This window comes from Phyllostomus hastatus, unplaced genomic scaffold (assembly GCF_019186645.2).
Source record: "Phyllostomus hastatus isolate PE091 unplaced genomic scaffold, TTU_PhHast_1.1 phas_contig_16, whole genome shotgun sequence".
Classification (NCBI taxonomy): Eukaryota; Metazoa; Chordata; class Mammalia; order Chiroptera; family Phyllostomidae; genus Phyllostomus; species Phyllostomus hastatus.
The window spans coordinates 10,233,493-10,251,182 of NW_025333643.1; the positions used below are offsets into that span (position 1 = coordinate 10,233,493).

General features: G+C 36.1%; 1 protein-coding gene across 4 annotated transcripts in view; it reads right to left on the reverse strand.

Moving 5' to 3' along the window:
- The window catches only part of SFMBT1 (Scm like with four mbt domains 1), a 115,868-nt gene that overhangs the window by 52,512 nt on the left and 45,666 nt on the right, over positions 1-17,690 (reverse strand). For 3 of the 4 annotated variants that reach the window (XM_045832463.1, XM_045832464.1, XM_045832465.1), the window contains 2 exons: positions 9,646-9,793; positions 1,660-1,754 (listed from right to left, as the gene is read on the reverse strand). In XM_045832463.1, the coding sequence (XP_045688419.1) occupies positions 1,660-1,754; positions 9,646-9,673 (123 nt within the window). In that variant the 5' untranslated portion in view covers positions 9,674-9,793. The remainder of the gene's footprint in view (positions 1-1,659; positions 1,755-9,645; positions 9,794-17,690) is intronic. The other variant, XM_045832466.1, reaches the window with a different exon arrangement.

Genomic DNA, 17,690 nt, shown 5'->3' on the forward strand with positions numbered 1-17,690 from the left:
ACCAGAGCTGGGCACCCCAGTTGCTAGATTGTGACGTTGTCTGAGGGGGTGGGGGTGGGGGTGGGGCAGGGCCGGGGGTGGGAGGGAACAATGGCGGTAGCTCTATTCTCCGTGGGACCTCAGTCCGTTCTCTGGGATCCTGGGTTGCGCGCTGTGCCCTGGTCCATAATCGCTGCCTCACTGGGTCCGCCAGCTGCCACTTGCATACTCAGGGTCCACCCGCTGCTATCTTGCACGTGCCAGATGCCTTATGCGCCCCCGGTTGCCTTATGCGCCCAACTCTCTCTGCTCTCCTCACCTCGCTCCGAACCCAAACCCGGCAGCTCCTCTCCACCCCTCCTACTGGTCTGGATGAACGGGTCTGCTTCAATTTCTTGGCTGTCCAACTTCCATTCAGATAAATTCTCTGTCAGTTCTGGGTGTTATTCTGCCTCTAAATTGTTATTGTTCTAATCTTGGTTGTGCGTGGAGGTATGGTGTGTCCACCTATGCCTCCATCTTGCTGGAAGTCCGAGTATAACTGAGATTTTATATGAGAACAAACTGAAAAGAGCAACACTCTTTAGCTTATAAAGACACCTAAAAGAATACAGTCCAGCATCACAAAACAGACAATTCTGAGTATCTTTGCAAATCCTAGGACAGAGAAACTACATGCTGTTGAATATTGCTATAGACTGAATTGCTTTCCCCCCAAATTTGTATGTTCAAATCCTTGCTCCCAAATGTATCTATATTTAGAGACAGAACCTTTATGAAGGTAGTAAAGATTAAATGAGGCCTTAAGAATGGAGATGTGATCCAACGAGATTAGTGCTGTTATAAGAAGAGACACCATTGAGAGCTTGCTCTCTCACTTCCCACCATGTGAGGACACAATGGAAAAGTGCTCTCTGCAACCCAGGAAGAGTCCTCACCAGAAACAGACCATGCTGGCACCCTAATCTCAGATTTGCAATCTGCAGAACTATAAGAAAATAAACTTCTGTTGTTTAACCCACCCAATCTGTTATTTTGTTATGGCCTCCTGAACAGACTAAGACAAACGAAATAAGAGTTTTAGAATGAATAGTTTTATGTCTTTTAAGAAAGAGTGGAGGATGAACAGGTTTAAAAAACTAGGTCTAAATATAAATTATTAATAAGATTTGGAATATTTTCTTACATTGTAAAGGCATTACATAAGCAAATATGTTGTCCATTGGCAAAGCATTAAACTGGGCTGTTAAGGCATGAAACCATGCTGCACAGGCCACAAATGTGACTCACTGTAAGCCACCATTTATGCTTCTGCTCAATATGACAGGAAGCAAACAATGTTACTGGGATTACTTTCAAAGAGCAAACCAATAGTCATAAAGTAATATGCAAGAAAATAAACCATTTTCTCCAATTTATAAGAAGGTTTTCTGACAAAAATAAAGGAATATTCATGACCAGTCCAAAAGACAATTCCTGCATTAAGGGGGAGAAAACACACAAAACCAAAAATAATTTTAAGAGTATGTCAAGCTTTCTTAATGAGGGTAGCAGGGGAAGGAAAAGGAAAAGGCACTCAAGTTCAAGTGCCCCAACTTAAAATAACTCCAAACTCTCTAATGGTGGCACAGTAAGTCAAAGGAAAGATACAAACAGTAAAGCAATACAGTTACTGCTTACATGTTTAAAAGATCCATAGGGCACTGCTGTGGACCCTGTCTCTTCTAGATAATCTTCCCAGCTTAATTCCACTTCTTCCACACCAGATCCAGCATCTGGAATTAAAAACAAAATAAAATGAAACAAGACGTGTGAACCCCATTAAGAGAAAACTCAAAGTGTAAATACATAAACTTAGTAATAAACCTAAGTTACAATTTACTTCATAACAAGTTAATTGGTTTTATGGTAGGTTCCCTTAGAGCAATGATTGTCAATGAACCTCAACAGCATAGAAGTGTGACAGGCTATCTCTCCTGTTGGGATCCATCTGGAATTCACCCAAATGGATCACATAAACCTAGTGAGTGTGAGAGTGTAACTATTACAACCACTTTGGATTGTATTTAGATTGCCAAATATTTGAGATACTTAATAGGTAGGCATTTCAAACTTGAATTTTCAATCTGATTTCTTCCTTAGTATTCTCCAGCTAAGTAAAACATACCACTAGTCAATATCTTGGCTCAATTTAAAAGAACTTTACCTTATCCTTACTTTAATCCCTTTCTTTCACATTTTACATCCAAACCACCAGAAAATTCTGTGGGTACCACCTTTGAAATATATTCCATATCTAATCACTTCCCACCATTCCTATTGCTCTTTCTAGTCCAAGGCCTAACCATGACATCATTCACCTTTTAAGTCATATTTATGATAAAATCTAAAATCTCTGAGCAACTGCAAAGGCCCTCTTGCTACCTAGCCTGCCACGTCATTCCTAATCAGCCTCTTGTTTGCTCACTGCACTCAAGTGACACTGAGTTTATTCTCATTCTTCTCTAATCGTGTTCTTTCCTCAAAGCCGCTACATTTGCTATTTCCTCAGCTCAAAGACTGATTTTCCCATGTCATTCACATCTTCATTACATTTAAGGCTCTACTCAACTGTCACATCTTCAAAAAGGCCTTCCTTCCATCAGTACCCACAGCAAAAAACCCCCAGGCTCTGCTTTCTTGTCTTCAAGGTATTCATTCCTATGTGAAAGTATACCATGTCTTTTTATCTTCCCGTTAGATAATAAACTCTATATAGACAGAATCTTTGTTTTGGTCATTCCTACATCTCTGACGCAGCAGAGACTCAATAAATTTTTGTTGCGTAAGCCAAGATTCAAACATTCCATAATCCAATCATCGCAATTCACATAAGCTCCTTCAGAGCAGAGTTGTTCACTGATGCATCCCCTACTGCCCAAAACAATGCCTGGCACTAGCAAGCTTGCAACAAACATTTGCTGAATGAATACATTCTAGGAGAGCCTGTGCTTCACACAAACACAAGAAGGCAAATACAAGAAGCTCACCACAGCACAGTTGGTAACAGCAGCAGACAGAAGCAATCAGCAGGAGAAGAGATAAACTATGGCAATCCTACAATGGAGTACTACTATATAGCAGTTAAAGTGAATAAATTAATACTGACATAGATAAATCTCAAAAAATAAAAAACCACATCAAGTAAAAATGGCAGAATGAAAGGCACAAGATACAATTTAGGCTTCAAAACAGAACTCTGCAGTATAATGTTTATGAATACATGCATATTAGAGTATAAAAACACGAAGGATGGGAAGAAAATACATCAATTAAAACAGTGCTACCTTTGGTATATAGAAGAGAAAACAGGATTAGAAGAGAAGTACAAAAGAGGCATAAACTGCGTTGTGTTTTGCTTCTTTTTAAAAATGGAAACACACATGAAAACATGTTTGAAATCATTAGGGAAATGCAAATCGAAACCACAATGAGACAGTACCTCACACACACAGGATGACTATAATCAAAAAAGTAGAAAATAAATGTTAGCAAGGATCTGAGAAACTGGAATGTTTGGGCACTGCTGGTCTGGAAATGTAAAATGGTATAGCCACAGGGGAAAACTATATGGTAGTTTATCAAACAATTAAAAATATAATTACCATATGACCCACCAATTCCACTTTTGGATATACACCCAAAAGAACTGAAAGCAGAGCCTCAAACAGATTATCTGTACATGGATGCTCATAGCCGCAATATTCACAACAGCCAAAAGCTGGAAGCAATCCAGGTGTCCATTGACAGGTGAATAAATTAAACAAAATATGATACATCCAACCAATGGAGTATTATCAGACTTAAAAAAAAAAGGAAGGAAATTCTGGCACATAATACAACATGAATGAACCTGGAGGACATAATGATAAGTAAAATAAGCCACCTGCAAGAAGACAAATGATTCCACCTATATGAGGTAGCTAGAGTAGTCAAATTCACAGAGACAGAAAGAAGAATGGTGGTTTCCAAGAGCTATGGGGAGAGAAGAATGGGGAGGTAGTACTATCTTACAGGTTTAGATCTTCAGTTTGAGAAAATGAAAAATGTTCTATGGATGGACTATGGTAATGCTTGCATAATAATATGAATACACTTAACACCACTGAATAGTACACTTTTTAAGAAAACGGTTAAAATGATAAACTGTGTATAATGGATATTGGGATTTTACCATAATAAAGAATGGAAACAAATAGTAGACAATATTAACACTTATTAATTCTTCATGGTAGCTATGTGGCTGTTCTTATATTGTTTCCCATTCACTTTTATATACTTGAAATTCTTCATAAGAAATATATCAAGCCAACAAAGATGACATTGGGAATATCCTGGAAGTATGGGCCAGTAGGAAGTCAATTCCCTGAAATATAACAGGGCTGGACATTCACAGTCCTTAGCAAGGACCCTAGTCCCTGAAACAGCATGCTAATTTAAAAAATAGACAACAACAATAAAAATAATGAACTAAGGAACTAAACTCTCTCATATATTAAAAACTACTAAAAATCTGAGAACAAGATTAATAATCTGATAGAAAAATGAGCAAAATACAGGACAAGAGAATTTGTCAAAAAGAAACAAAAAGGTCCTTACACATATGGAAAGATATGCAAATTTACTCATTTTAAGAGAAATGAAAATTAAAACTACACTGAAATATCACATTGGAAAAAGTTCCAAAGTTTGACAACAATATCTATGATGAGGCCTTAGTTAAGCAGGTAAAGTATAATGACATGACCCTAGTGAAAGAAAACCTGGCAACATCTAGCAAAATGATATATGTATTTACCTTTTGATCCAGCAATCCCACTTCTAGGAATCTATTCCAAAGATATGCTGGCAAAAATACAAAAAGACATATGTACAATGCTATTCATTGCAGCACTACTAATACCAAGACTGGAAACAACCCAATGTCCATTAACAAGGAACTGACTAAATAATCCATGGCTTATACATCTAGTACTATACCGTTGTAAAAAGGAATGAAAACAATTTCTATATACTGATGTGGGATAATCTCCAGTATATAAATAAGTGAAACTGCAAACCACAAAGCAGTTTTTATTGTATCTCTACTTTTGTATAAAGTGAGAGAGGTATGAAAATAAATATATACATATACTCACATATATTTGTTCATATTTTTAAATGAACAGGAGAAAAAAGAATAAAACTAGTATATGGAGAAGTATAAAAAGCATGAATATTATCAGGTTGAAAGTGGGAATGTTGTTACAAAATTTTCACTTAATAACTATGTAGATACTTTGTACAATTTAGAAACATTTAAATAAAAAAATTTCTAATAACTGAAAATGATCTGAAACAAATATGCCTAACTGTTGGTGGGAAAGAGAAAGAGAAAAAGAGAAAGAGAAAGAGAAAGAGGATTCCTGTTAAGTCATATTAAAATACAATATTGTGATTGCAAACCCCAGTAGAATATATTTAAAGACAAAAGCTATTAAAAATGTTAAACTACACTGTTAACTTATTGATCTTTGGAATGTTGATAGTTATTTTGAAAAAACTATAGAAATGGTATAAGGTAAAAACAAATAAGTAGTGATATTAAAATTATTATGAAACAACACATTTCCAAAAGAAGAGACACAAACATAAAAATCAAATGATAAAAACCCTGTAATTTTAAAGTAAAATTGTAAATATCAGATGAAGCCATCTGATTTTCCTCTCTTCAAAAGATGTATATTTTCTAGCTACCTAAGGGATAAGGCCTAGAAGAAATGACAACCTAGTATCAATGAGCAACCTAGCACTAAACTGTGGTTTCTCCATATCATATTCACTTTTTAAAAAAGAAGAAAAAGAAGCTCTTTAGAAAAATGGCATATTGTAAATTTAGGTACCTGGGAATCTTACTATGCCATAAAGCTAGGACTAGAACTATCAAAGATATATCACATCACATCAAAAGAACACAGGAACCAATGTGATAGAAATATATATATATATTTCATCAATTAATAACATCTATAACAAGAAAAATAAACTTGCTAAATGGCAGAGTGAGTACTTCAGGGAAACCATCTCCCAGAAGAGCAGCAAAAACACTGAGTAAACAATGAGAATCAACCATTTCAAAGTCCTGAAATTAACTGAGTCACAGAACGAGCTGAAAAGCATCTCTCCAAGGTAAGCTACTGATCTAGAGTTAGAACAGTGGAGTTGTAACATTTTAGGTTAGGGCTATTCCCATCCTTCATCTGTCCTCACCTCAAAATGTAAATTTCTGAACCAAAAATGTTAATAATCAAAGGAAACGTCCATGAACAAGCCCCACAGCAGAATAGGGAAGACAGAAGAAAAAAAAGTCCACTGAAATTAAAGACAGAGCAAAAAAAAATGCCCAATATAAACAACAGAAACAAAAAATTGAAAAAAAAAGAAAAGAGCCTTGCGAAGTTGTGGGACAACAAAAGACCTAACATTAGTGTTATCAGAATTCCAGAAGAAGAGAAAAAGGAGAGAGCTGAAAAAGTATTTGAAGAAATAATGGTTGAAAATTTTCCAAATTTGGCAAGAAGCTAAGAAAATCCCAAACAAGATAAACCAAAAGGAAGCTGTGCAAATATACACTGCAGTCAAACTTCTGAAAACTAAAGACAACAAAAATATCTTGAAAGCATCAAGAGAAACAATACTTATCTTAAGTGAGGGAGGGGAGAGGGGATTCCAATGAAAGCAGATTTCTCATCAGAAACCACGGAGCCCACACAGTACAATATTTTTCAAGACACGAAAGAAAAGAACTTTTTCTATATCCATCAAAAATATCCTTTAATAATAAATGGGGAAATCAAGACACTGTTGAGATAAAGGGAAACTAAGAAATCTTATCAGCAGTAGACCTGCTCTTAAAAAAAAACAGCTAAAGAAAATTCTATAAACAGAAATGAAATGTCAAAAGAAGGGAATCTTGAATCTTGGAAAATCAGGAAGGTATAAAGGACAATGAAAAGAGTAAAAATATTTTAAAATATATTTTCCTTTTCTTCTTGAGTTTTCTAAATTATGTTTGAAAGTTGAAATGAAAATTTTAATATCTGATATGGTTCTCTAAATATTTCCAGTAGAGGAAATATTTATGACCATTTTATCATAAATAAGAGACGGTAAAGACATAAAAGTAGGTAAAGCTTCCACACCAATAAAAGGATGATACCAAGAGACTGTGATAACTTATATACATATAATGTTAATACCTAGAGCAACCACTTAAAAGCTATACAAAGAGACACTCAAAAACACAACAAACAAATCTAAAACGGATTCTAAAAAAAAGTTCAAGTAGACCAGAGGATGTTGTGGGGTGGAGAACAAGAAACAGAGAAAACAAATGAACAAAAATAGCAGATAAAAAACATGTATAGTAAAATGACAGCAAACTCACAGTTATTAACAGCCACACCTAAAACAAAAACAAAAACAAACTAAGCAATCAACTACAACAGGAACAGAACCACAGAAATGGAGATCACATGGAGGGTTAGCAACAGGGGAGTGGGAGGAGGAGAGAGGGGGGAAGGTACAGAGAGTAAGTAGCATAGATGGTAGGTAGAAAATAGAAAGGGTGAGGGTAAGAATATATGGGAAATGTAGAAGCTAAAGAACTTATGACACATGGACATGAACTAAAGGGGGGAAATGTGGGAGGGCAAGAGTGTGCAGGGTGGAGGGGAGTGAAGGGGGGAAATGGGACAACTGTAATAACATAATCAATAAAATATATTTAAAAAAATAGCAGACTTGAGCCCTAACGTTATAATTACATTAACTGTAAAAGGTGTAAGTACACCAATTATAAGACTGAAATTTTTAAAAAATGGCTATATGCTATTATAAGAAACTTACTTCACGTATGATATAGGCAGGTTGAAAGTACAGAAATGAAAAAGATATACCCTGTAAACATTAATCAAAAGAAAACAGGAATAGGCAAATCTACAGAGACAGAAAGTAGATTAATGGTGATTGGATAAGGCTGAATGGAGCAAGAAATAACTGCTAATGGTTTCTTTTGTGGGTAATGAAATGTTTTAGAAATAGTAGTGATGGTCACACAACTGTATGAATATGCTGAAAACCACTGAGTTGTACATTCTATAAGGGTGAATTTTATGGTATATGAATTATATCTTTTTAAAAAGAAAAATATCTCAATAAAGTTTTTAAAAATCTCAAGTTTAAAAAAATCATTATTAATTAAAAAGCAGACAAACAATAAAATAAACAACCCAAAGACATGAAGACACTATACTGAAGAGGATACAGAATGGCAAATAAAGACATGTTCAACACCACTAGCCAATAGGAAAATGCAAACTAAAACCAGGATAAGCTATCATTATTACATGACTATCATAATGACTTAAATAAAAAAGTTACAATACCAAATGGCAGTGAGGATGCGAAGAAGCCAGATCTCTCACATATTGCTGTTGAGAATGTAAAATGGTACAACCACTCTGAAAAGTAGTGTGGCAGTTTTTTTACTAAACATATGATCCAGCAATTGTACTCATAGATATTTAACTCAGGAAAATGAAATTTTATATATACTATTGCTCATAGAAACTATATTTGTAATAGCCAAAAACTAGAAGCAACCAAAATGTACAAGAGATGAATAGTTAACCAAATTGTAGTATTATCTATGGAATATTATTCAGCAATAAAAGGGAACAAACTATTGATATATGCAAGAATTTGGATGGATACCAAGGGCATTATTTTAAATGAAAAAAGCCAACCTCAAAAAGGCACATGCTATGTGGTTCCATGTATGTACCATTCCCGAAATGCCAAAATCATAAATACAAAGAACAGATTAATGGTTGCCTGGGGTTAGGGAAGGCTGAGGGGAAAAAGGAGAGGTGTGAGTATGAATGGATAGAACAGAGGAGCTCTTTGTGGTGATGGAATAGTTCTGTATCTTGACTGAAGTGGTGTCACAAGAATCTACACATGTGAGAAAATGATTCAGAACTACATACACTTTATACATATGATTTGCCTGGCTTTTGCACTATACTTAAATGAGCGGTAACTAATGGCAGAAACTGGTGAAGGGTACATGGAACTTACCTTTGCAACTTTACATGAGTATACACTTATTTCAAAATAATTCAAAAGTAACTAACAAAATTAAAATTTTGTTTTTAAAAAAGAAATCTGGCCCTGGCTGGTGTGGCTCAGTGGATTGAACACCAGCCTGTGAACCAAAGGGTCACCAGTTTGATTCCCAGTCAGGGGACATGCCTGGGTTGCAGGCCAAGTCCCTAGTAGGAGGCACGCAAGAGGCAAGCACACATTGATGTTTCCCTCCTTCTCTTTCTCCTTCCCTTCCCCTCTCTCTAAAAATAAATAAAATCTTTTAAAAAATAAGTCTGTTCATAAAATTATTTACTCTTCCAGCAAACATTATGAGCACTCCCTATTTCCAGGTTCTCTGCCAGGTACAGGGAAATACAATTTATATCTTCAATGAGCTTTTCTGTTCAGTGTTAGGAAGATAAGACAGACAATGTAACACAGAAAAGTAATGTAATTCTGCACTCTGAAGAATTAAGTTCTGTTCACCAAAACCAATACCTGCATCAAGCTGCTGCTCCCCGTTCATTTCCACAGCACACAAGACTATCTCCTCCCAAAAGAACAGGCCTTACAATTCTATGATCTGAAGATTACTTGCAGGTCTCAAGCAACCATCAATGGGCATCCAAGGATCCAAATGAAAGTGCTAAAAAATAAAAAAATAAAAAGAACACATGAATAGCCTGAAGCCCAAGTGTGTTTACTCATTCATAAGACAGGGCACTCCAGTGGATGGAGAAGATAGATAAAACAAAAATGCATTGGCAGAATAGATGAGATCAGAGAAAAACTTGACTCCTCTTCTAATATTTAAGGCTCTGTGTGTGTGGAGAGAGAGCTCTATCAAGATCTTGATACCTAAAAATCACAAGAAATTAATGTATAAATGAATCATTACCCTTTAAACTTAAATTATAATATGGGTTGGACAAAAAGTCCATTTAGTTTTTTCTGTAAAATAAAAGACACATTTTTCATTTTCCCAATAATTTTACTGATTTGGATATTTTCAGTGTGTCAGCTATCTCCTGCTATTGGCTCCTAGTGTGCTGCTAAACATCTTCCAATGCGTAACACAGCCCCACAGCAAAGAATTATTTGGCCAAAATATAATAGTACCAAGAAACTTCACAAACCATCTTTGACATGTTCCATCAGTCACAGCACCTTCTCCATACACTGCATAAATCTTTTTTTTGCATTTTAGTTGTGTTTTTACCTATCTTAAAATAATAAAGCATAACACACCCAAAAATGGTACATATTTTCTTCCATCTTCAATATTAAAATGGCTGTACAAAAATGATGCTGATATGAGAACTGTCACAATATGATCTAACAAAATTTTTATGAAGTTAAAGACAACTAAGCATTACTAGAACCATCATATAGAAAAAACTAAACAAACTTTTTGACCAACTCAATACTTAGCATCATGATTCCTATCCACAAAAACTCTAATTCGTAATGAATTCCTGGGTTGTGGGGGGAAGTTACCTTTCAATGCTCTGCCTTACCTAATGAATAATATTGAGGTTATAGCATATTACCTTATTTCATTTTCCATTCTACTTATCTACAATATTATGCAGAACCAATATGTATCAACTATATAAATCTACAATTACACGTATAAAAGAGAACCTCTCCAGCCCTGGCTGGTGCAGCTTAGTGGGTTGAATGTGGGCTGCAAACCAAAGAGTCGCCGGTTTGATTCCCAGTCGGGGACATGCCTGGGTTGCGGGCCAGGTTCCCAGCATAGGCCACGGGAGAGGCAACCACACACTGATGTTTCTCTTCCTTCTCTTCTCCCTCCCCCTCTCTCTAAAAATAAATAAATAAAAAGAAATTTTAAAAAAGAGAGAGAACCTCTCCAAAATAAGCTCTGAACCCACTTATTCCTTTTTACAACAGCTTTATTGGATATAATTCACATACCAAAATTTACCGTTTTAAGTATACAATTCAAGAATTTTTAGTAAATTTGTAGAGTTGTATAACCACCACTCTAATCCAATTTTAGCATATTCCTATTTTCCTGAGAAGAAACTTCATTCCAATTTCCAGTTCCTCTCCATTCCATCCCTAGCTTCAGGCAACCATTAATCTGCTTTCTCTCTCTAGAGAGTTTGAGTTTGCTGGACATTTCACATAAATGCAATCATACAATATATGGTCTCTTGCTTCAGGATTCTTTCACTTACTGTGTTTCTTATGTTCATCCCTGTTGAAGCATGGATGAATCTATTTAATCTTGCTTTACATACATGTAAAACGATCTAAGCTATTGCCTTTGTATATGCATAATAGGTTATAAAAAGTAAATGAAAGGAGGAAAAGGAGTGGCTACAGGAAGGAATGATGTAACTAACCAACCATAGGGGCAACAACACAAAAAACTGAGCGGATAAGCACTCAACAAGCCACAAGTTGTAGTGGGTGATACAGGGTCAAGCAACTGTACATCTCCAAAAGATTTTGAGTGTATTTTAGAGCCCCCAAATAATCAACAAGTAATCAATTCTCATGAAAGGGCTTGAAACACTAAGAAAAATTTTAATATACCCGTTAAAAAGGTATAAGGTACCTGAAGTACAACAGCTTCAGGTGAATAAGAGGGATACCTAGGTTCTAGTTCAAGCTCTATTAGTCACTATCAATCTTATACAGACCATATTATGTCAATTTTTAATCTGTGAAATGGGCATAAGATCTTTTCCAAATTCAAAATTACATTTCATAATGAACATACAGAACATCTTAACTATTAAAATAATGAATATCCCATTTGAGACAACTGCTAGTTAACTCACAATCGTATCATATGACATAAGCCCTGAAACCCACACTTTCAGACACTGGCAGTAAGATTTAAAGCCCCTAAATATGCTCTCTTCTGTTTACTTTTCTACCTGAGCTCAAACCATTTAAACTTTACCACTCCACCTATTAATTCATATATTTAGCAAACACCAGCTCATGACCACTCACTGTTCTACAGGAGAATAAGGATAAAGTGATACATGGTTCCTGCTTTCATAAACCTTGTTTTCAACAGGGGGTATACAGATTAAACCAACTATTTAAAATAATTATTTGAAGTACTATGAAGAAAAAGCAGTGGGTGCTGAGATAAAACATAATGGCGGACCTGACATAAACTAAGAGGCCACTAACAGCGTCCTTAAACAAAATGGTATTGAAGCTGAAACTAAATGGGAAATAGCAGTCAGGCAAAAGGGGGAAAAGGGACAGAACACTCCAGGCATAGGGAACAGGACATACTAGGTTGGCCAAGAAGTCCAGATTTTTTTCCCATAAAACAAGACACACGTTTTCCATTTTTACCAATAACTTTATTGATCTGAAAATTTTGAGTGTGTCAGCTATCTCCCGCCATTGGCTTCTATGGGTAGAGGCCAGGGGTGCTGCTAAACTTCTTCCAATGCATGAGAGAACCCCACAACAAAGAATTATTTGGCCAAAATGTCAATAGTACCAAGAAACTTCACAAACCACTTTTGACATGTTCACTCTATCACAGCACCTCCTTTATACACTGCACAAATCTTTTCTTGTGTTTCAGTTGCCTTTTTTACCTTTCTTGAAATAATAACGCATAATATGCCAAAAATGTTGCATATTCTCTTCCATCTTCAATATTAAAATGGCTGCATAAAAATTCACCAATTTTGAAGTTTTTTTAAATGCTCGCTGATATAACACCTGTCACAATACAATTTAACAAAATGTTTATGAATAAAGTTAAAGACAACTAATAAGCACTACTATAGCCATCGTACAGAAAAAACATAATGGACTTTTTAGCCAACCCAATGCAAAGGCTCTAGGGTAGGAAGGCACTGAGAGGAGGCCTCTGTCACTGGAGCATAGGAACCAAAGGGTAAGTGGCACAATAAAACTAAACAGTAAAAGAAGGGACAACAGCAGCTAATATTCACTCAGGATATACTATATATGCTCAGCACTGTCCTAGACATTTAAACATACTAACCCATTTAATACTCCCAACAACTCCATGGTGAGCATTGTCATGAGGCAACAGACACAGGCCCGGTCCTTGACCTACTCAGGGTCCCAAAGGTAGCAAGTAACAGAAGTGGGTTTCAAACACAACAGAATGTCTATATTCCATGTCCTCAGACACTACAGAATACTGCCTCCTAATGGAAGTTACTGAGAGTTTTTTAAGCAGGGAAAGTAAGTAAATGATCAAATGTTTGTTTGTTTTTTAAGAAATCATAACAGAGTGACAGCAAAGACAATATAAAACTATAAAATTTCAACATGGCAACAGACACCACAAATAAAATTCAAAGATAAGAGAGCAGACTTTGCAAGTTTTCTAAAAGAAAACTTTTTTGTAACTATGTATGGTGACAGATGTCAACTAGACTTATTGAAGTGATTGTTGGCAAATATAAAATCATTATGTTGTACCTGAAACTAATGTGTTACATGGCAATTAAACTTTAATAAAAATGAATAAAAAAGAGATTACTGAAAATATTAGCAAAATATAAAATAATGGGTTAATTTCCACACAAACAAGCTCATGTAATTCAACAAGGAAAGAAAAATGGGCAAAATATATAATTAACCCACATTTAAAAAATCAGAGATAATATTTATAAAAATGTGTTCAATCTTATTGGTATTAAGGAAAATAAGAATTTTTAATTACATATTATTTTTTCAACTTTCAAGTTGGTAAAAATTTTAAACAAAAAGTATCTGGGTTTGGCAAAAACAGTAAATGGGAGAACTTGGGAAATAGATTGGTAACACCTCTTTGGAAAGGAATTTAATGATTAATAACCTATAAGATTTAAAAGACAAACTCTTAGAGCAATAATTCTACTATTAAAAATCTGTCATACAAAACACATGTGTGGAAGGCTTCATAACCAATGATATTTGCCACAGAATTATCTATAACAGTGGAGAAGTAGAGACAACTTACACGTCCACCAAGTGAGAATGAAATGGCTGTACACATTATGATATACTACACTAGGAAACATCCTACAATCATGAGAAGAACTTAGGTAGATCCATAAAAACACATGGGAATGTTGTCTATATTGCTGAGTGAAAAAATGCAAGTGAAGAACAACATTATTTACATTAACTTTTAAAAGTCCTGTGTTCAGCCCTGGACAGTGTGGCTCCATTAATTGGAGCATTGTTCAGTAAACCACAAGGCTGCAGATTCAACTCCTGGTCAGGGCACATTACCTAGGTTGTCGGTTTGGTCGCTGGTAGGGGCAAGTACGTGATGTAACCAATCAATGCTTCTCTCTCACATCAATGTTTCGTTGCCTCTCTCACTCTCTTCCCCTCTCTCTAGAATAAATTAGCATGTCTCAGGGGAGGATTAAAAAAATAAAAGTCCTGTGTTCATTCTCAGACTTTCGATCCTATTGGTGGCATAGGTAAACATGGCATTTCCATTCTTCCACAACCACATCAAAATGACAACTAACTACAGAACAACAATCACTCAGAACCACTTGAAATCTGGCTGAATGGAAGTCCTACCAACTAGGGGATTAAAGAAGAAACTACATCATGACTGGTAGGAGAGGCAGAGATGAATAACAGCCTAGTCCTACACCTACAAGGGTTGGATTAAAATCAGGAGGGATACCTTGGCTGTAGAAGCACGCCCAAGGAGTGAAGGTTCCCAGACCCACATCAGGCCTCCAAGCTCAGGGTTCGAGCACGAGGAACAGAAGTCCCCATAACTTCTGAATGTAAAAACAAGTGGGAATTGAGGCTGAGTGACACAATAGACTTATGGAGTCCCAGCCAGTTCCTCTTAAAGGCCCAATATAGACTTACTCAGACTCACTTCTTCTGAGGTCTAGCACTGGGGAAGCACCTTGAAAAAAACAGACAGAAAGGGAGAAACTGAATTGTTGCCTGGCATCAGGGCAAGAGCTAGGAGAGCAGCTTTCTCCCAGACAAAGGTGCTGGCAAAGGCCATTGTTCCTTTGATGAGCCTTTCCCCAACAGAGCCAGAAGGTGGGTGCCATATCTTAGTCTCCATCAACCTGGCTCACACTGTTTGCCTCACCCTGCTGATTCCCTGAGTCCCTATACCACCCAACTTGGTGAAAGAATAGACATACAAGTTCCGGAAGCACAGAGAGTCCCAAACAAGATGGACCCAAAAGGCCCACACCAAGACACGTCATAAGTAAAATGCCAAAGTTAATGTTAACAAATGAAATGTTAAAGGGTTTTCTTTAAGAAGAAAAAAGATTTAAAATATGAACAATAAAATGACAATAAATACATATCTATCAACAATTGAATATAAAAAACAAAACAAACTAGCAAGCAGAACAGAAAGACTTACAATACAGAGAGCATTTTGATGATTGCCAAATGGGAGAAGTGTTGGGGGTGGGTGAAAAAGGTGAAGGGATTAATAATTACAAATTGGCTGTTACAGAATAGCCATGGGGATGTAAAGTACAGACTGGGGAGCAGGGTCAATAATATTCTAATAACTATGTATGGTATCAGATGGGTATGAGATTTACTGGGGTGATCACTTAGAAAGTTATATAATGTCTAATCACTGGGGTGTCCACCTGAAATTAATGTACTATTGTATCAATGTCGACTGTAATTGAAAAATTTTAAATGATTAAAAATATAAGTTCTGTGTTCATTGTTACTTGGCTATGTGTCTTTCAACAAAGACTTATTTGTTCCAATGGCATCATTTGTAAAAGGGGGATAATGGTACTATACCTACCTTACAAGACTGAAGAGCATTTAGCATAGAGCTGGCTATACAGTAAACACCAAGTTAAGTTAACGTTAACTATTCAAGTTCCTATGGCACTAACTTAGTTATCATCTCTACATATACTCTTGACACTTCATCATGGGTTTGATTTAACAAAGTCAGTGCTAAATAAGTATCTGTAGGTTCATTATGTTTTGAAGATGTTATCCAAAACTTATAATCTCTTCATACATGCCAGCATATTTTGTGCAGAAAACCATATAGTACAAAATAAAAATAACTTAAAAATAATAATAAAGTAAGCTTCAAAGATAAAAAGACATGAGTTGGGAGAAATGCAAGTCTTATGTAGCTGAAAAGCTAACATTGTGATTTTTTAAAATATATTTTATTGATTATGCTATTACAGTTGTCCCATTTTTTTCCCTCTCCTTTATTCCCCTCTGCCCTGCACCCCTTCTCCCACCTGCATTCCCCCACCTTAGTTCATGTCCATGGGCCATACATATAAAGTTTCTTTGGCTTCTCCATTTCCTATACTATTATTAGCCTCCCCCTGTCTATTTTGTACCTACCATTTATGCTTCCTATTCCCTGTACCTTTTGCCCGTTCTCCCCCTCCCCTTCCTTGATGGTAACCCTCCATGTGATCTCCATTCTGTGATTCTGTTCCTGTCCTACTTGTTTGATTAGTTTGTTTTTGGTTTGGTTTGGTTTTTTTAGTTTCAGTTGTTGATAGTTATGAGTTTGTTGTCACTGTACTATTCATATTTTTGAACACCTTCTTTTTCTTAGATAGGTCCTTTTAGCATTTCATATAATAAAAGCTTGGTGACCTTATCTGGGAAGCACTTATCTACCTTCCATTCTACATTATAGCTTTGCTGGATAGAGTAATCTTGAATGTAGGTCCTTGCTTTTCATGACTTTGAATACTTCTTTTTAGCCCCTTCTTGCCTGTAAGATTTCCTTTGAGAAATCAGCTGATAGTCTCATGGAACTCCTTTGTAGGTAACTGTCCCCTTTTCTTTTGTTGCTTTTAAGATTCTCTCCTTATTTTTAATCTTGGCTAATGTAATTATGATGTGTCTTGGTGTGTGCTTCCTTGGGTCCAACTTCTTTGGGACTCTCTGAGCTTCCTGGACTTCCTGGAAGTCTATTTCCTTTGCCAGATTGGGGAAGTTCTCCTTCATTATGTTTTCAAATAAGTTTTCCATTTCTTGCTCTTTGTCTTCTCCTTCTAACACCCCTATGATTTGGATGTTGAAACATTTCAAGTTGTCCCAGAGGTTCCTAAGCCTCTGATTTTTCTGAAGTCTTGTTTCTTCACTCTGTTCTGGTTGAACGTTTATTTCTTCCCTCTGTTCTAAATCACTGATTTCAGTCCCAGTATCCTTCCCTTCAATGTTGGTACCCTGTGTATTTTTCTTTATTTCACTTTGCATAGCCTTCATTTTTTCTTCTATTTTGAGACCATACTCAACCATTTCTGTGAGCATCCTGATTATCAATGTTTTGAACTCTCCATCTAATAGGTTGGCTATCTCTTCATCAATTAGTTCTATTTTTGGACCTTTGATCTGATTTGGGCCATAGTTTTTTGTGTCTGAATACCTGTTACATAGTAAGGGGCATAGACTTGGTTATTCACCAGGGTAGGGCAACCCACATCACTCCATTGTGGAACTGTATGTGGGGGAGGGGTCCAAGAGGGAACAATGGCCCTTGCTTGGCTGTGAGCCAGCTCTCAGTCACTCCC